At 41.3% G+C, this 20,922-nt stretch overlaps 1 protein-coding gene and 1 pseudogene across 1 annotated transcript in view; both read right to left on the bottom strand.

Moving 5' to 3' along the window:
- KIFBP (kinesin family binding protein) overlaps positions 1-19,733 on the bottom strand; it is a 38,420-nt gene extending 18,687 nt beyond the window's left edge. Inside the window, exons 1-2 of the mRNA XM_059397594.1 lie at positions 18,836-19,733; positions 10,799-10,897 (exon numbers count right to left, since the gene is read on the bottom strand). Coding sequence (XP_059253577.1) covers positions 10,799-10,897; positions 18,836-19,261 — 525 coding nt within the window. The 5' untranslated portion in view covers positions 19,262-19,733. The remainder of the gene's footprint in view (positions 1-10,798; positions 10,898-18,835) is intronic.
- LOC132015431 (ubiquitin-conjugating enzyme E2 N-like) lies at positions 7,554-8,240 on the bottom strand (annotated as a pseudogene).
- Positions 19,734-20,922: the final 1,189 nt, after the last annotated feature.

Raw genomic sequence — 20,922 nt, 5'->3', positions numbered from 1 at the left:
GGAAGCAGGCTCCCCGCTGAGCAGAGAGCCTGATGTGGGGCTCGATCCCAGGACCCTGAGATCATGACCTGAGCTGAAGGCAGAGGCTTTAACCCACTGAGCCACTCAGGCACCCCACACTACACAGTTCTTAAAGGAGCACCTCAAACTTGTATTTTAGACTAAGTCCAACTACTGAGACAATGGAGTACAGTGATTAAAAGTATGGATTCTGGAATCAGATCATGTGGGTCAGAACCCCAAGCTTCACCAATTACTAGTGTGTGGCCTTGGGTGAGTCACAATCTAGTGTGCTTCTTTTTCCTCATCTATATAATAGGAATAATAAAAGTATCTACCTTATGAGTTGTCATGAGGATTAAGTGAGTTAAAATTGGTAAATCATTTATAACAGTGCCTGAAGGTACTGTAAGTGTTATAAATGTTTGTTAAACAAGTAAAATATGAACAGTGGGAAAATAACAAATAAAAAGCTTCTAAACAACAAAGGAACCCAACAACAAAATGAAAAGGCAACCTACCAGATAGGAGAAAGTTTCTGCAAATCCTGTATTGAGAAGGGGTTAATATTCAAAATATATAAAGAATTCATGAAACTCAGTACCAAAAAAACCCAAACAACCCAATTCAAAAACGGGCAGAGGACCTAAACAGACAGTATTCAAAGGAAGACATTCAGATGGCCAACAAATACAAGAGAAGATGCTCAGCATCACCAATCATCAGGGAGATGCAAATGGAAACTATAATGAGAAACGACCTCACACCTGTCAGAATGGCTATTACCAAAAAAGACAAGAAATAACAAGTGTTGGCAAAGTTAGAGAAAAGGGAACCCCTGTGCACTGCTGGTAGAAATGTAAATTAGGCAGCCTCTATGGAAAACAGTATGGAGATTTCTCAAAAAATTAAAAATAAAACTACCATAAGACTAGCAATTCCACTTCTGGGTATTAAGCCAAAGGAAAAAAACCACTAACTCGAAAAGATAAAAGCACCCCCATGTTCACTGGAGAACTATTTACAACAGCCAAGACATGGAAACAACCTAGGTGTCCATCAGGGGATAAACGGATAAAAAAAAAAATACGCACACACACAGGAAATTACTTAGCCATTAAAAAAAAAAGGAAATCCTGCCACTTGTAATATGGATGGACTTTGAGGACATTATGGTAAATGAGGTAAGTCAGAGAAAGACAAATACCATATGGGATCACTTATATGTGGAATTGTAAAAAGAAAAAAAAAAAAGGCAAAAACGCACAAGAAAAAAGAATGCCTAGAAGTAGAGAGCAAACTAGTTGTTTCCAGAGGTGGAGATAGTGGAGAAAAGGCTGAAGGTGGTCAAGAGACAAAAACTTCACATTACAAAACAAATAAATCCTGGGGATGTACTATACAGCATGGTGCCTTCAGTTACTACTATTGTACTGTAAATCTGAATTTTGCTAAAAGAATAGATCTTAAAAGATCTCACCACAAGAAAAAAACTGTAAATGTATGTGGTGACAGACATTAACTAGACTCGTGATGACCACTTCACAATATATACATATATTGAAACATTACATGGTACATCCTATACTAACATAATGTAATATTTCAATATCTCAGTTTAAAATAAAAATTTAATATAAATGAGCAAACAAATCAGCCAGAAAACACAAACTTAAATAAATATACGTAAAAAGGCATGAAGTAAATGCTTTCAAAAGAAAAGATAAAAATAGAATATAAACACTTAAAAATAATCAAAGAAATTCAAGTTGAAACGAGACCATTTTGCCTACAATAATTACAGATTTTTTTAAAAGCTATGAAAGATAAGTTCTGAAGGAGATGAGAACTCTCATATACTAGTGAAATAAGAGTACATTGCTAGTGGGGCGCCTGGGTGGCTCAGTGGGTTAAAGCCTCTGCCTTGGGCTCAGGTCATGATCTCAGGGTCCTGAGATTGAGCCCGAGCCCCCATGTCAGGCCCTCTGCTCAGCGGGGAGCCTGCTTCCCTTCCTCTCTCTCTGCCTACTTGTGATCTCTGTCAGATAAATAAAATCTTTAGGGCGCCTGGGTGGCTCAGTGGGTTAAGCCTCTGCCTTCGGCTCAGGTCATGATCTCAGGGTGCTGGGATCGAGTCCCGCATCGGGCTCTCTGCTCAGCAGGGAGCCTGCTTCCCTTCCTCTCTCTCTGCCTGCCTCTCTGCCTACTTGTGATCTCTCTCTGCCAAATAAATAAATAAAATCTTTAAAAAATAAATAAAATAAATAAAATAAAATAAAATCTTTAAAAAAAAAAAAAAGAGAGTACATTGCTAGTGTTTTTATGAAAAGCAATTTTATAACATGTCAAATGCTTTAAAATGGCCATTCTCCAAATAGTGAATGGTACAACTTATACGTAGCATCTTAAATTTAAAAAACAAAAAAACTTAACTCCTAAAAATAGAGTAGAACAGTGGGTGCCAGGGACTGAGAGAGGGAGAAATGAGAAGCTGGGCAACAGGCACAACTTCCAGTTAAAAGATAAGTTCTGAAGATCTCATAAGCCGCACAGTGACTATAGTTAACAATACTGTACTATATACTTGAAAGTTGCTTAGAAAGTAAATTGTACATGATCTCATCACCCCCCTCCAAAAAAGGTAATTATGTAAGGTGATGGAGATATTAACTACTCCTACTGTGGTAATCATCTGCAATATATCCACCCATCAAATTATCACATTGCACACCCTAAATTTATACAATGTTATATGTTAATTATATCAATAAAGCTGGGGGGTGCCTGACTGGCTCAGTAGGTAGAGCAAGCAACTCTTGATCTTGGAGTTGTGAGTCCGAGCCCCATCCTAAGTGTAGAGACTACTTAAAAAATAAAATCTTAAAAAATAAGGGGGCACCTGGGTGGCTCAGTGGGTTAAAGCCTCTGCCTTGGGATCAGTTCATGATCCCAGGGTCCTGGGATCGAGGCCCACATCAGGCTCTCTGCTTGGCAGGGAGCCTGCTTCCCTTCCTCTCTGTCTGCCTCCCTTTCTGCCTACTTATGATCTCTTCTGTCAAATAAATAAAATAAAAATCTTTTAAAAACATAAAAAGCTGAGAAAATTTAAATAAGTAAGTTAAATATACCTCTGTCTGATTTTTTTTACTTTTTTTTTAAAGTAATCTCTACATCCAAAGTGGGGTTCAACTCATAACCCCAAGATCAAAAGTCACATGCCCCACCAAATGAGTTAGGTTCCCCAGTATTTGGTCTCTTAACCTCACACAAAACCTACTAATAAATATACTCTTTGTAAAAATAAAATATATTTTCTTTATTACTTATTCTATATCTGAACAATTTTATGGAGAAAAAGAATCCTTTTATCTTAATACAATAATTATTCAACAATATTACCTTGGAAGGCAGCATGGTACATGAGAAAGAACAAGAGTTTACGGTCTGAAAAACCATTTAAATCCTGACTCTGCCATACAGTCTATGCTAACCTCACTGAATCACACACTCACTACCTGTAAATGGGAGTAACAGTACTTCCTCCATAAAACAAGAACAACCACAAAACAGTACCTCCTTCAGAGTTGTTGTGAGAATAAAATACAGTGTGCTTAAGCACACAATAAACATTAGTGTTTATTAGTTACAACTTTTTTTCCCCCTAAGATTTTATTTATTTGTCAGCGAGAGAGAGCATAAGCAGAGAAAATGGCAGGCAGAACAGCCAGGGGGAGAAGCAAGTTCCCCAATGAGCAAAGAACCTGATTCGGGACTTGATCCCAGAACCCTGAGATCATGACCTGGGCTGGCAGCTGCCCAACTGATCGAGCAACCTAGGCATCTCTACAACTTCCAAAACTAAAATGATCATTTTTATTACTTATAACATCTAGCCCATCCTTACAGGGAAGATGAAAAGTATAATCAAGGTGCATGCATGTATTGTATACATTTTCCATGTATTCAAGATGCAGAGTTTATCATTTTAACAGTTGTATCATATTCTCTTTTATTAGTGTACCATCGTTTACTTAACCATTATGTGACTATTTCATAGAGCATGTTTCTGGAGACTCTGCATTAACTACTCTATTATCTGATCCCTACAACATTTCTGTATTGTTAAGATAGGAAAGTTATCTCCATCTTAGAGATGAGGAACAGGTGGCACAGAAAGTCTGAGTTCCTCCAGGTCAGTCAGTTACATCCACAAACCAAACTAGAATCCCCACTTTCCTACCTTCAAACCCAGTGATCTCCCCCTGCTGTGTTTAGATCTCTCCTTTACCTAGAACTCTTCTAATCTACAGATTTTTTAAATGACATTCTAACGTCTGCCACTGTTAGCTCAATAATTTATGAAATATTAAAAAATATTTTTATTCCGAATGACTATTGATACTAAGTAAGTACAAAATCATATAAGCAATTAAATTCTCCAACAAACTACTACTGTATATATATTTAAACTGAAACGTTCTGTTAAATTCATTCAAGCACTCACACAGTAGTAACATTCTGTTTTTGGTTGATGTGGATGGACAAAGTGGAATATCACTCATTAATTCAAGAAATAGGTACTGTTGGGAGCCTGGGTGGCTCAGTTTGTTGAGCAACTGCCTTCGGCTCAGGTCATAATCCTGGACTTCCAGGATCAAGTCCTGCATCAGGCTCCCAGCTCCTTGGGGAGTCTGCTTCTCCCTCTGACCTTCTCCTCTCTCATGCTCTCTTTCACTCACTCTCCCTCAAATAAATAAATGAAATCTTTAAAAAAAAAAAAAAAGAAAGAAAGAAAGAAATAGGTACTGTTCTAGATGCTGTGAAGACAGCAGTGAATACAATAAAAAAAAAATCCTTGTCATCAGGCAGCTTACATTTTAGTACTGAAGATGGGTGATAAGTAAGATAAATCACTAAAATGGCCAATGGGTTAGACAATGTACATGTGAAGCAGGAAATGAAGCAGGCAAGGAGGACAGGAAGCATCAGAGGGTGGTCTGTAGTATTAGACGGAGTGGCCAGTGAGTGCTCACTGGATGGGAGACATCTGAGTCACAAGCGGGAGGGAATGAAGGAGTGAGCCAGGTCAGTGGCTAGGGGAAGAGCAGTCTCAGCAGCGGGAACAGTTAAGGGCAAAGACCCTGAGTCAGGAGCTTGTCTTGTATGTTTCAGGCGCAGCAAGAAGGTCAATGCAGCTACAGCACAATGAGACAGGAGAGAATAATAGCAGAAGATAAAATTAGAAAAGAGGCACCTCAGTGGTGCAGTCAGTTGAGCATCCAACTCCTGGTTTCCCCTCAGGTCATGATCTCAGAGTTGTGAGATTGAGCCCTGGGTCGGACTCTGTGCTCAACACTGAGTCTACTTAAGATTCTTACTGCCTCTCCCTCTGCCCCTCCCCACCTCAAATAAATAAAGAAGTCTTTTAAAAAATTACGGAAATAAGGATAGCCAAATAAGATACTGAACTTGTAGTCTTTATAAGGTCTTTGGGGTCTTCCCTGCAGAGCCCCAGGGAAGCAGTGGCGTGACGTAATCTGCCTTTGAACAGGCTGTGAACAGGCCGAAGGGGGCATGAGAGCCAGAAGGCCAGCTGGGAGACTAAAGCACTAACCTCAGCAAGAGGGGGCGGCAGCCTGCATCACCGGATAGCAGTGATCTGATTCTAGATATAAAGGTGAAGCCAACTGTAAGTAAGATACAGTGTGAGAAGCGGAGTCTCCAAGGCTTTAGGCCTCAGCAACTGAAGAAAGAAGTTGGTGTTTACCGTAAGGGAGGTGGGGAGAGGAAGGTTATCAGAAGCTCAGTGTTAGACAGTGGTTTTAGAGACACCTACTCCTTAAAAAGTGCAAATATCACATTTGCAGTGGGACAGACAGGTCTGGAATTTGAGAGCTACAGACCGGAGATATAGCTGGGAGCCATCACGAAGAGATGTTATTTAGAACAAGAGAATGAATGCAGATGGAAAAAGGAGACGCCCAGAGACCACTCTGGGTACTCCCGTGTTCAGAGGCTAGGGAACCACAGAAGGCGCACCACAGAGAAGTGGGAGGTGGAAGCTAAGTTAAAGAAGTGTTTTAGGAAGAAAGACTAACAACTTGCCAAATGCTAATGAGAAGTCAAGTAAAATGAGGACTAAAAACTTACCAGTGATTTTAGCAACATATAAAACACTGGTGAACTTAGTAAGACATTGATTTTTTTCTTTTTCTTTTTTAAGATTTTTTTTCAGAAAACACACATTTATTTCTAGTTCCTAGGAGGTTAAAAAAAATCAGATACCAATGCTTTATGCTCACTCAGGGCCAGCTTATAAATACTCCAAATTTGCATTGGTGAAAAGAAACTAGCAAAATCCACTTCTTGCCACTCAACTTGTCAGATGGTGAAGACCAAAACAGAATGTTCCATCAGTTTTAACTTTTTTTCCAAAGATTTTAGTTATTTATTTGAGAGAACAAGAACGAGCCTGAGCACATGGTGGGGGAGGGAGGGACAAAGAGAGAAGCAGACTTCCCACCTAGCAGGGAGCCCAACACGGCTGGATCCCAGGACCCTGCGATCATGACCTAAGCCAAAGGTAGATGCTTAACTGACTGAGCCACCCAGGCACCCTCAGTTTTAATTTTTAAATACTCCTGTCACATTGGAAAAATGAAATAAATACTGTACAAAGGCAAAATAGAGTAACAAAAAATACTTTACTAAGACATAAGATTACAGAAGTTTCCAGACAAGCCATACAAAATGGTCATTAGCTTTTCCTTTCTTTTTTTTTTTTTTAAGATTTTATTTATTTATTTGACAGAGAGAAATCACAAGTAGATGGAGAGGCAGGCAGAGAGAGAGAGAGGGAAACAGGCTCCCCACTGAGCACAGAGCCGGATGCGGGACTCGATCCCAACCCTGAGATGATGACCTGAGCCGAAGGCAGCGGCCCAACCCACTGAGCCACCCAGGCGCCCCTCATTAGTTTTTTCTTGAAGAAAGGATCCTACACTTGACAGCAAAGTCATAATGTTTATCAGTGAGGGCTGTGATGTTTGTTTAATGTTCCCACTTTGGTTCAATCAAGCTTGCCCATCCGTAACATCTAAATAAAGTTAGACTTGGCTAGAGAGCATATTCTAAAGAACTGGTGAGCTGCTGTTATCCAAGGCAATTAGGCCACCATAAAAGGGGGAAAGGAACCCATCAAATTAGAACTACTTCTCTGCCCCCTCCAAAAAAGTGAAAACACCCATTTCCCTAGAGCTAATCCTGACAATTACCTTCATCCACAGTGCTTTACACTTAGACCATGATGGGGGAAATGAAAAAAAGCAGAGAGAGCTGCATTTAAACAATTCACAACAATTCAGATGGTATTTCTATCCTCTGTTCCTGCTTTACAACAGTGAATGAGGACAAGACATAGATCTGCTAATGTGCATTTAATCACCAAAGGACTGAAGATGTCCGGGCTTTTATTCTGTAAGGTCTCTAAGACTGTGTCCATTAAGTGCAAACAAAAAAGGAAGTCTTGGCAGAAAAGGAGAAGTGATGCACGCTTAACGATCAGATCGATTTGAAGAATTACTCATGGTATACAGCCTAGTGCATGCTCTAGCTGTTTCTACGGCGAGGGCTTCACTGGTCTTCTGCTGCTCCGCTTTGTCACCATGGGTCAAACTACACTCAGTAAAACCTGGATCGGTAGCAGAACTGTGCAGATCCACAGTGCTAGGGACCAACTGTCTTTCTAAACATCTAAACATATTCTTCCCAACATGTTTTGGGAAGAATATGTTTTCCCAAATATAATGATAAGTTTTGGCCTTGAAACATAGTTTAAGGGCTACCATCAAGTATTTTTCTGGAAGGAATAGTTCAAGTTTAAAAGTCCCTCCCTCAAAAAAAATATTAAAATCAAAATTAAGTAAAATAAAAAACTCCCTCCCTCAAGGGAATGACTACATGAAAATAAGGCACACTGTTCTGATCTGGTTCTGCTTGGATGCCAGGAACTTCTGCCAGCAAATGCTGGGTTCTCTTGATAATCCTGTGGGGCAGCCAAGCCGTCATGTCTTGACTCTGGCTCTGCTTGGTTCACAAACGAGTGCTAAGATTTTTTTTTTTTTTTTAAAGATTTTATTTATTTATTTGACACAGAGAGATCACAAGTAGGCAGAGAGGCAGGCAGAGAGAGAGGAGGAAGCAGGCTCCCTGCTGAGCAGAGAGCCCGATGCGGGACTCGATTCCAGAACCCTGAGATCATGACCTGAGCTGAAGGCAGCGGCTTAACCCACTGAGCCACCCAGGCGCCCCTAAGATTTTGTTTTTAAGTAATCTCTTCACACAACGTGGGGCTTAAATGCACAACCCTGAGATCAAGAGTCATGTATTCTACTGGCTGAGCTGGCCAGGTACCCCAGTAAGGCACTGCTTCTGAACTCTGCATGTAAGAAACCTCAAAATACCTGGTTATTTAAAGGAGTGCTACACATAGCCTCAGTACAGAATTAACTAAAATCCACTATAATTTTAGAAGACTGCCAACATTTAAAAGAAAGAAAAGTTAAGCTGACAATACAGAAATAGCTCTTATTCCCTCTTGCCTACACACATGGGTAATCTCCTATAAACTGCCAACTTTTAGTAAGTAAAATCTGTTAAGAAATGGATGGTGGGGCACCTGGGTGGCTCAGTGGGTTAAAGTCTCTGCCTTTGGCGCAGGTCATGATCCCAGGATTCTGGGATCAAGCCCCATATCAGGCTCTCTGCTCAGCGGGGAGCCTGCTTCCCTTTCTCTCTCTCTGCCTGCCTCTCTGCCTACTTGTGATCTCTCTCTGTCAAATAAATAAATAAATAAAATCTTTAAAAAAATAATAAAAATTTAAAAATTAAAAAAAAAATTAAGAAATGGATGGTAACACAGTGATTTGCCACCTTTGCAAGGTTGTGACCCTCTAAAGTACAAATTTTCGATCTAAGCTCCCTACAGCCCTAGAAAGATCTATGGCACCTCTTTTGTACTACCAAGGTGGGGTGGGAAGAAGGTGTCTAGAGGATTGGGCTGAGTGGATTCTGACCTGCTTAACCACAGTGGCTCAAACAGTTTTTTACAAACTATATTTCAAAGAGATTTCACAAGTGGAAAAAATAATCACTGAAAATCCTTTCTCTGAGGCAGTAGTTCCCAAAGTGTAGTACCTGGACAGGCAGCATCGACATCACCTGGCATCTTGTTAAAAAGGCAAATTCTCGGGCCCCAACCAAGACTTACTGGAAGGTCTGGGGTGAGCATTCTGTTGGTTTTTTGTTTTGTTTTTAAGATTTTATTTTATTTACTTATTTGACGGAGAGAAAGAAACAGCAAGAGAGGGAATACAAGCAGACGGACTGGGAGAGGGAGAAGCAGGTTTCCCACTGAGCTCAATGTGCAGATCAACCCCAGCACCCTGGGATCACGACCTGAGCGGAAGGCAGAGGCTTAATGACTGAGCCACCCAGGTGCCCTGTGAGCATTCTGGGTTTTTTTTTTTTTTTTTAAGATTTTATTTATTTATTTGACAAAGAGAGACACAGCAAGAGAAGGAACACAAGCAGAGGGAGTTGGAGAGGGAGAAGCAGGCTTCCCGCTGAATAGGGAGCCCGATGCAGGACTCAATCCCAGGACCCTGGGACCAAGACCTGTTGCTTAACGACTGAGCCACCCAGGAGCCCTGAGCATTCTGTTTTAACAAGCTCCCCAGAGCCCTCCAGACTGATAATGCTGAAATATGAGAACCATGCCTCAAAGACATCAGATATTTTGCTAAAGCAGCTGTTTGCTTTCCTGTAAGCACTGCTATTCTCATGGAAATCAAAACAAAATTTTTATTTTTATTTATTTTTATAATAGAATTTTAATTTTAATTTTTTTATTTTTTTAAAGATTTTATTTATTTACAAGAGAAAAAGAGAGAGCTCTCTCCCCCTACATGAGTAGGGGGGAGAGAGGGAGAGAGAGAAGGAGACTCCCCAAGGAGCAGAGAGCCCAATCCAGAGCTCGATCCCGGCACCCGGGAATCATCATCTGAGCCAAAGACAGATGCTTAACCAACTGAGGCACCCAGGCATGCTCAAAATACAAATTTTAGAATATAAATGGAAATATGCCAATATCAGTATTTTAGGATAGTATCAGAATATTTCCTATACAATTATATTTGGACTAAGATTGCCCTTAGACCTCATCTGAGGATTATTTTTAAGAACCCTATTAGGTAAACACCTAGACAGCCCTATCGAGAGATTCCTTAGTATAACTAAAGAGTCATGTACTAACATTGTAAATGAGGAATAAGAGCCCTCATATCTTGACTATTTTTTTTTTAACATTTTATTTATTTTACAGAGAGAAGGAGAGTGCGCGTACATAAGTAGGGGAGGGGCAGAGGAAGGGAAGCAGGCTCCCCACTAAGCAGGGAGTCTGATGAGAGGCTCAATTCCAGGACCCTGGGATTATGACCTGAGCCCAAGGCAGATGCTTAACCAACTGAGCTACCCAGGTACTTGACTCATTTCAATAAAAATTTAAAATCTGGGATGCCTGGGTGGCGCAGTCGAATAAGCGTCTGCCTTGGGCTCGGATCATGATCCTAGGGTCCTAGGATCAAGCCCTGTATCAGGCTCCTTGTTTAGTAGTGAGCCTGCTTTTCCCTCTCCCTCTGCCCTTCCCCCTGCTTGTGCACACACGCAATCCCTCTCTTTCTCTGTAAAATAAATAAAATCTTCAAAAAAAATTTTTAAATGTATCTGACATCCAACATACCTCTTTCATATACTGGTTATACAGTGCTTCTGATGATTCTAGGTAAGCCTGTGCAGTTTCAATTTCTTCTCTTTCAGACCACAAGATGCCCAGGTTATTCTGGAAAATAATGAAAAGAGAAATAAATAATGACAATATAAATCTTCCAGTGAAAGTAACTTTCAGGGGGACGCCTGGGTGGCTCAGTTGGTTAAGCAGCTGCCTTCGGCTCAGGTCATGATCCCAGCGTCCTGGGATAGAGTCCCACATCGGGCTCCTTGCTCAGCAAGGAGCCTGCTTCTCCCTCTGCCTCTGCCTGCCATTCTGTCTGCCTGTGCTTGCTCTCCCCCGCCCCCCGATAAATAAATAAAATCTTTAAAAAAAAAAAAAAGAAAGTAACTTTCAGGGGCGCCTCACTGGCTCGGTTGAGTATCCAACTCTTGATTTCAGCTCCGTTCATGATCTCAGGGTCATGGGATCAAACCCTGTTTCAGGCTCCAGGCCCAGCAGGGAGTCTGCTTGACATTTCCTTTCCCTGTGCCACCCCTTAAATAAATAAATAAATCTTTTAAGCAAACATTTCGATAAACATCTACATTATTGGTTTCTTTTGTAATCCTTTACATTTTCTATTATACATTTAAAATAATCTTATTTTATAAAATACAGGCTGCAAAAAGGGGCACAGGCACAAAAATGTTTAGAAATCCTACAGCTGACCAGATCATTCCTCTGGAACACAGACCTCTGGTCTTCCAGTTTCATATAATGTTTCTATCATTTTTTTTTTAAAGATTTCATTTATTTATTTGACAGAGATCACAAGTAGGCAGAGAGAGAGGAGGAAGCAGGCTCCCTGCTGAGCAGAGAGCCCGATTCGGGGCTCGATCCCAGGACCGTGAGATCATGACCTGAGCCGAAGGCAGAGGCTAAACCCTCTGAGCCACCCAGGCGCCCCTCTATCTTTTTTTTAAGTTAAGTGATAAGTCCTCAGTAGGGACTGTAGGTCATAAGGATAATGTACAGAGATGGGACAGTTGTCTCCTTTTTAATTATGAGAGCTCTTTGCAGGACCCTGGGGAAACCCTGGGAAAATTTAAGGGGCTCTGGCCCATGACCAACTTACTGATTACTCTGCCCACCAGGCTCGAGGAATATAATCTCCCTTAATATTCATTTCCTGATCTTAGAAATGGATCCACAAGTCACCTCATCTCACTCTCTAGTTTAATTTATTTTTCCTGACAACAGTCCCTGAGAAGCTCCACTTAGCCATGACACCAATAAGCCCAACCCGAGAATACTGTATCTAGCCTACAGAGTCTAGAGATTTCCCTAGTATCAGGAACTGGTTGGCACATTTGCTCTATTTTGATGGTATGGTGATATATTTAACCTGCTAGATCCAGGGAAGCCTGTGCTACAGAAATCAACGACTGCAGTGCACGATAAATGTTAAACCAAGGAGAGAACCCTAAAGCATGTCTAGAAATGACTAACATTTTTCTTTTGAACCATAATCTATTGAGGTCTTAAAGGAAAAGACTATGCAACAGATCTAGAATTCATTTGATTTTTAAAAATCAATAATGTTTTGTTTTTTAGTTTTGTAACTCTTTTTACTGAGATATAACTGACACATAATGTTACTGGTTTTTTAAAATGTTCACTCCACAAAGATAACTACTGCTGACAATCTACATAAATTATGCTTAAATATAATATAAATCCTAGGGGCGCCTGGGTGGCTCAGTGGGTTAAGCCGCTGCCTTCGGCTCGGGTCATGATCTCAGAGTCCTGGGATCGAGTCCCACATTGGGCTCTCTGCTCGGCGGGGAGCCTGCTTCCTCCTCTCTCTCTGCCTGCCTCTCTGCCTACTTGTGATCTCTCTGTGTCAAATAAATAAATAAAATCTTTAAAAAAAAAAAAAATATATATATATAAATCCTAAAATACACCAGAAACTATTATATCATTCACAGAGCATCATCACGTTCTTGTCCTCAGAAACCAGACTAGGTAGGAAAAAAATTAAATATAAAATAAAAACATCTGGGGCACCTGGGTGGCTCAGTCAGTTAAGCATCTGACTCTTGGTTTCAACTCAGGTCATGATTTCAGGGCCATGAGATCAAGCCCTGCATCAGGCTCCATGCTCAGCACAGAGTCTGCTTCAGATTCTCTATAATAAATAAATCTTTTTTTTTTTTTTTAATTCATTTGACAGACAGAGATCACAAGTAGGCAGAGAGGCAGGCAGAGAAAGAGGGGAAGGAAGCTCCCCACTGAGCAGAGAGCCCAATGCGGGGCTCGATCCCAGGACCCTGGGATCATGACCTGAGCCGAAGGCAGAGGCTTTAACCCACTGAGCCACCCAGGCGCCCCAATAAATAAATCTTTTTAAAAAGATTTTTTTAAATCTTTTTAAAAAGATTATTTATTTATTTAAGAGAGAAAGAACACAAGTGGAGGGGAAAGGCAGATGGAGAGGGAGAAGCAGGCTCCCCACCGAGCAGGGAGCCTGACACAGGGCTTGATCCCAAGACCCCAGGATCATGACCTGAGCCAAAGGCAGACGCTTAACCAACGAAGCTACCCAGGTGCCACAATAACTAAGTTTAAAAAAAAAAATTAAAAAATAAAAAATAAAAACAGCAGGGCGCCTGGGTGGCTCAGTATGTTAAGCCTCTGACTTCAGCTCAGGTCATGATCTCAGGGTCCTAGAATCAAGCCCAGCACGGGGCTCTATGCTAAGCAGGGTGCCTGTGTCTCCCACCACCCCCCACCGCTGCAGGCCTCTCTGCCTACTTGTGATCCCTTTCTCTCTGTCAAATAAATAAAATCTTTTGAAAAATAAAAAATAAAAACAGCTAAAAAGGTATTACTAGCAAATTCTACCAAATACATAAGAAATAATACCAACCCTGTATAACTTATTCCAGTAGAGGAAAGAAGGCTTTCCATCTCATTCTAAACCAAAGACAATAACAAGAAATCATAGCCTAATACCCTTCATGAACACAGATATGAAAAAGATGTTACAATTTTAGCAAGCTGAGTTCAACAATATATAGAAAAGGTAATACTTCACCCAAGTTTTTATGTGGTAAAAACACCAAGTGTATTTTACCACAGGAAAGAAAGGTTGGTTTAACACTGGAAAAATCAATCAAGGTCATTCACTGTATTAACAGACTAAAAAGGAAAAAAAACATGAATGTCTCAAATGCAGCAATGAAATGATGATGCTGAGTGAAACAAGTCAGACCAAAATAAGAGATATACCGAATGATTCCATTATACAATTCTAGAAAATGTGGAGGAGGGACTAAGAAGGGAGAGAGAAAGGGAGGGAGCAAAGGACTACAGAGGAGCACAGGAAGCCTGTAGTGGTAATTAATGGATATGGTCAATACCCTGATTGGAGTGATTGTTTCATGGGTATATAAATTCATCAAATCATGTACTTCAGACATACAGTTTATTGTATGCCAGTTATACCTCAATAAAGCTATAAAGACACACAAAAGCTACTCTTCATACATATATATCCAGGGAGTGGGGAGAATAATCTACTAATCTTTTTTATATATAATTTTTTATTTTCTTATTAACATATAGTGTATTATTAGCCCGAGGGGTACAGGTCTGTGAATCGCCAGGTTTACACACTTCACAGCACTCACCATAGCACATACCTTCCCCAATGTCCATAATCCCATCACCCTCTCCCTGCTCTCCCCTCCCTGCCAGCAACCCTCAATAATCTACTAATTTGTCTGGAAATTTACTAAGGTGAAGCAGTTAAATTTCACTCAAGATGAAGGGAACCTGGCTCGCTCAGTGAGTAGAGCCCACAATTCTTTTTTTTTTTTTAAGATTTTATTTATTTATTTGACAGAGAGAGAGAGATCACAAGTAGACAGAGAGGCAGGCAGAGAGAGAGAGGGAAGTAGGCTCCCCGCTGAGCAGAGAGCCCAACGCGGGACTCGATCCCAGGACCCTGAGCTGAAGGCAGCGGCTTAACCCACTGAGCCACCCAGGCGCCCCAAGAGCCCACAATTCTTAATCTCAGGGTTATGATCACAAGCCCCAAACTGGGTGTGGAGCCTACTTAACATATTCTTTAATTTAAAAAAAAAAGATGATAATGCAAGTGTATCTTGCTGATAGCAAAAATTGGAAAGAAAACTGGAGAAAATAGTTCCTTTTTTTTTTTTTTAATGAGAGAGCTCATGCTCAAGATGGGGGAATGTGGGGAGAGGGAGAGAATCTTAAGCAGGCTCCACATCCAGCACACAGCCCGATCTCATGATTCTGAGATCAAGACCGGAGCTGAAATCAACAGTCGATACTTAATGGACTCAGTCACCCTGGTGGCCCAAGGAGAAAAATCATTCTTAAGGCCATAAACCTCTAATGTGGATCCAGTTTTGTATTTTTATAGTTTCCCAAGAAGGAAACACCAGATTGAGACAAAGCAGTCAGAATATCATAAATTCCCATGAGCTGTTACTTTCAAATTTTTTCCTACACATACACAGTCTTTTACAAAACAGAATCATTCTACCTAATTCCAAACCTGCCTTATGGTCTTCCCTCTCCCCCTTAATATTGATATTTTTGGGTAACAAATATAAATCATTATTTTTAGTGACTGCACACTGTTATTCTAAATGGATGTTATCATTATTTATTTAACCATTTATCTACTGACTGATATTTATTTCAATGGTTTTTGAAGATATCCAAGTTGATGTACCTTTGCATACCTGTCCCAATATTATTTTAGGATATTGATATGGAATTTTAAAGTCAAAGTCTTGACTCCAGAATTCTGACACCTACGGATCTTCAGAAAAGTTCTGTGAATTTGTATTTCAAATACAAATTTTGGTAGTATCTGTCTCTCCAATAACAAGTATAAGCAAAATCTTTAATAATCTCTGCCAATCTGATACAATTTTCCTAATTCTTTTAGTTTGTTTTATTATTAGTGAGATCAACTCTCTCATCACTGGAGCACCAGGGTGACTCAGTTGGTTAACCTTCAGACTCTTGGTTTTGGCAGGGGTCACAGTCTCAGGGTTGTGAGATGAAGCCCCACGTCCTCTACACTTGGCACGGAGTCTGCTTAAAATTCTTTTTCCCTTCCTCTCCCTCCCATTCTGCCCCTCCCCTGCTTGCATGTTCTCTCTCTAAAATAAACAAATCAATACAATCTTTAAAAAAAAATCTCGGAGTGCCTGGGTGGCTCAGTGGGTTAAAGCCTCTACTTTCGGCTGAGGTCATGATCCCAGGGTCTTGGGATCAAGCCCCAAATCGGGCTCTCTGCTCAGTGGGGAGCCTGCTTCCCCCGCTCTCTGCCTGACTCTCTGCCTACTTGTGATCTCTGTCTGTCAAATAAGTAAATAACATCTTTAAAAAAAAAAAAAAAGAAAAACACATTAGCACAAAAAGACAAATTATTATTGCTGTATAGTTTGGGTATCTGGTCAGCTAGGTACTAGCTAATTAAATTAAATTACTATTTAATCTAATCTAATTAAATTACTATTGCTGTATAGTTTTATTACCTGGTAAGCTAATCTCAGTGCATTTTTCTTTTTCCTATGTTCACTTTTCTTTATTTTTTCAGATACACATATTCATTCTGTCAAGCTCCAGAAAAACTATTAGGATTTCAGCAGAAACTGCATCAAACCTACAAACGAATATCAGAATATGACTGTTATGCTTAATTCTTGCCACCCAGGAAACTGTTATATCTTTCCTTTTAGGATTATCAGTTCTATTATCCCTAATATTGCTGTTGTGAAAGCAATTTCTAAAAATAGTATTTTTAACCAGTATTGCTTAGATACAAGAATAGTACTGATTAAATAAACACATTTATTTATATCTTCCCACTTTATTGAACTGATCACAATTCTATTAGTTTTTCAGCTGATCCCTTTAGTTTTTAGTTATACCAGGATCACATATGCAAATAGTTACTTTTAGAAATTATTTTCTTTTTCCCAAAATTAGTAACTCTTATTGGCTTTCTATACTATTTAACAGCCAAAACTTTTTTTTTTTAAGATTCATCCATTCATTTTATTTTAAAGATTTTATTTATTCATTTGAAAGAAGGAGAATGAGCAGTATGGAGGACACAGGGGGTCAAGAGAGAAAGAAGCAGACTCCCTGCTAAGCAGGAAGCCTGACACCTCGGTTGGATCCTTTGACCCACCCTGAGATCATGACCTGAGCCAAAATCAAGAGTCAGCCACTTAACCAACTGAGCCATCCAGATGCCCCTGCAATGGCCAGAACTTCTAATCAAGGTTTTGTTCCTGATTTTAGTAAGAATACCTAGAATAGGGGCGTCTGGGTGGGTTAAGCCGCTGCCTTCGGCTCAGGTCGTGACCTCAGGGTCCTGGGATCAAGTCCCGCATCGGGCTCTCTGCTTCCCTCTCTCTCTCTGCCTGCCTCTCCGTCTACTTGTCTTTTCTCTGTCAAATAAATAAATAAAATCTTAAAAAAAAAAATACCTAAAATAATTCACCATTCAGAAAACGCTGGCTGCTTGAAATATTGTATTTCAAGATGTAAGATGTAAGACGTCCTATCTGTGAGATACAATTATTTTACCTATCACCAAGAAAACACTGCCAAGTAAATTATGACACAGCTATAAGATGCATCCTGATTTCAGAAATATTAAGATATGAAACAATATGCACATTAAAATCAAAATACAGTAAATACTGGACATTCTATATTACATTTAGAGAGGTTTCTAATTCTATTCTTGAGATGTTGAAATTATTAAGATTTTAGGCAACCATATGGTTAAAGAAAATTTCAAGTAACTGAGGTTTTTTTTTTTAAACTTCTTGCTTTTTTTTTAATATATTTTTTAATTTATTTGTCAGAGAGAGAGAGCGAGAGCAAGCACACGCAGACAGAGTGGCAGGCAGAGACAGAGAAAGAAGCAGGCTCCCCGCTGAGCAAGGAGCCCGATGTGGAACTCGATCCCAGGACGCTGGGATCATGACCTGTGCCGAAGACAGCCACTTAACCAACTGAGCCAACCAGGCGTCCCAAGTAACTGAGGTTTTGTTTGAGTTCAGCATCCTATGAATTTCATTAGACTATTCATCCACTGGACAAATATTTGGAATGGCCTAATATGCAGGAGGTATGGAGGTTATAAATAGTGTGCAAAAAGAGACATAGTTCCTGTTATTGTGTAGCTTTTAATTTTATTGGATCATGAGTTAAAAAAATGACCTATACAATTTTCTTTTTAGTTCTGAGGGGTTTTTTTTTGAGGCCTACTTGTCATAGGATCAATTTTGATCATTGTTCCCCGGATCACATGTATTAAAAACTGGAACTACTGGATGTAAAAGTTTGTGAGCTTATGCCAAGTTCCTGGCCCATACAAGGAGTTCATACAAATCTGTATCTTGAAGTGTTATGTCCTGGAAGGGAATGTCAGATTTATTTCTTAATAAACCAGGGGCCCTATAAATGGGAAATAATAAGCACTATAAGAATTCAAAGATACAAGTTCGAAACAAAATGATCCAAAGAGAGTCACTAAAAGTATGAAGTTTGTTTTGAGACGAGTTTGAAGAATGAGCAGGAATTCCCCGGGGAGCAAACGGACACATACATATAGGGTAAAAACAGCAACTGAAGATTTGCAACAACCTTGTTTTAAATTAAGCATGCACTCGGATCATCCTCCGTAATTTCCTCGAGACCTTAAATTTAGATTTAAATTACTGTGGGTTTCTTCTTAATCAAAGGAAAGGAGTTGGACTGGTGGAGAAGAGCTGGAAAAGGTATTTACGATGTTACAGGGTGTCACGAACCCAACGCGTTGACCATGACCAAGAGAAACAGCAAGTGATGTTGTCGGAGTTGGCAAGCTGTTTCTTCCAAAGCTTCAAAAACACGGGGCCAAACTGTGCCTGACAACATCTGCCTTCGCCCTTGGCGAGAGTGGGGACCCTCTCCACCCCTCGCCTCTGGCCGACCCCCGTGGGCCGGGCTCGCTCTCACCTGCGCCTGGATGTAGAGGGAGACGCAGTCCTGCGACAGCCGGTACTTGCGCAGCAGCCTCAGGCATTTCACCAGATGCTCCTCCCCCGCCGACAGCTCCTCGGTGTCGATGTGGTTCACCCCGAGGTGGAACTCGATCACCGCCAGCCTCACTGCCCCCTGGGCGATGGGCCCCTCGGCCTCCACCACCTCGGCCGGGAGCCCCAGGGTGTGGTCCCCCGCGCCCAAGCCGTCCTCCGCCTGAGGCCGCTCATCCTCGTCCTCAGGCGCGGGGCCCAGCAGCGCCTTGACCTCTTCCAGCAGTGCTCGGGCGCCATATTTGGACTTATAGGGTTCTTTCTCCGGGTTTTTATGCAATTCCACCCGTGACAGAGCCAGCGCGGCCTGGAATTTCTCACGAATCTCGGCCCACGGAGGATTCGCCATAACGGCGTCTACAGCCTGGGCGTCCTCAATGCTTGCAATCGGGACTCCCGCCTTCGTTCTGCTTTGCGACACTTCACTTACGGCCCCGGATAGATTTCCGACACGCAGAACCGTAACCTATGAGGTCCGCCAGAGGACCGGCGCTGGGCTCGGCTGTAACCAATGGAAAGGCGTGGAAGGCGCCACAGCAACCGTTGTCGCGGAAACGAAGCTCTCCTTGAGGGTGGTCCCACCGCCAGCCCCACCCTCTGCGGTGATTAATTGTTCTCTTGCGGGACCCGTAGAAGTTCTTTCTGCTTAGAAGGATCGGCTGCTTTTAACCGAGACCGAGCACATTAGGAACATACCTAACTACTCCGATTAGTTGGTTTAACCGGAATGACAGAAGCCTGCTGATATCCGTATGTAACCTAGCACGTGACGGGATGAAAATGTAACAAGGATTCATTTATTATTAATATGTAGCTTCTTGAGTGAAAGCATTCACTACGTAAAAAGCACTGTGATCGGGGTGCCTGGGTGGCTCAGTGGGTTAAAGCCTCTGCCTTCGGCTCAGGTCATGATCCCAGGGTCCTGGGATCAAGCCCCACATTGGGCTCTCTGCTCTGCGGAGAGCCTGCTTCCCTTCCTCTCTCTCTGTCTGCCTCTCTGCCTACTTGTGATCTCTCTCTGTCGAATAAATAAATAAAATCTTTAAAAAAAAAAAAAAAAAAAAAAGCACTGTGATCGACCGGTGTTTTCACTGAAATAGGTTGTAGGTATGCGTACAACTTCCCAAAGTAACACAGAAGTCCCAGGCCTGTGATAAGCCACTTGAGCCGTGGCTTTTTCCATTCCATAAGTTACGAAGTCAAATGCAAGTCAAATGTGGGTAGAAGGCGCGGGGCGGAGGTGTTAACCTTTAGGCGGTAGCCAGCTCGGGGTACGCTTGGAGATACACAGAAGAGCGCGGATTTTAGCAGTTCATACACATAGTTTGATTCTCAGCTCTGCTTCTAACTAACAAGATAACTTTTCTAACCTTCAGCTTTCTGACGGTAAAACTTAAGGGATACTATTACTCATCTCTACAGAATTAGCCTACGGAAGAAGTGAAATCAAATATCTATCCTTTATGTTAATGTTCCACGGGACTCTTTCCTAAACTTTGTCCCAGGGAGATCTTACGCATTTCCATGGCCTCTATTACAAAACTTGCATCTCCAGGCCCGATGATTCTCTGGAGCTCCAGACTGTAATGTCCATCTCCCTGCTGGAACCACCACACCTGAATGTTCCACTGTTTATCAGTATGTTGAAACTGGAACTCATTCTCTTCCTCTTCACATGCCCCCTCTCCCTCCCACCCCACTTTAACTCTTATGTTCAGCATCTCTGAGAATGGCACTATGGGAATCCAGCAGTTAAAAACAGACAAAAATCTCGCCCTCCTATAGGGAAAGACATTAAATATATTAAATAAACCATATAGCAAAGGCTCAAGGGTGGCTCAGTTGTTAGGCGTCTACCTTTGCTCAGGTCATGATCCCAGGGTCCTGGGATCCAGCCCCACATCTGGCTCCCTGCTCCCCAAGCCTCCTTCTCCCTCTCCCTCTGCCTGCTGCACCACCCCCCACCCCATGCTCGCTCTTTCTCTGTCAAATAAGTAAATACAATCTTAA

Source organism: Mustela nigripes, chromosome 4 (assembly GCF_022355385.1).
Source record: "Mustela nigripes isolate SB6536 chromosome 4, MUSNIG.SB6536, whole genome shotgun sequence".
NCBI classification, from domain to species: domain Eukaryota; kingdom Metazoa; phylum Chordata; class Mammalia; order Carnivora; family Mustelidae; genus Mustela; species Mustela nigripes.
This window is presented reverse-complemented; position numbering and strand designations above follow the sequence as displayed.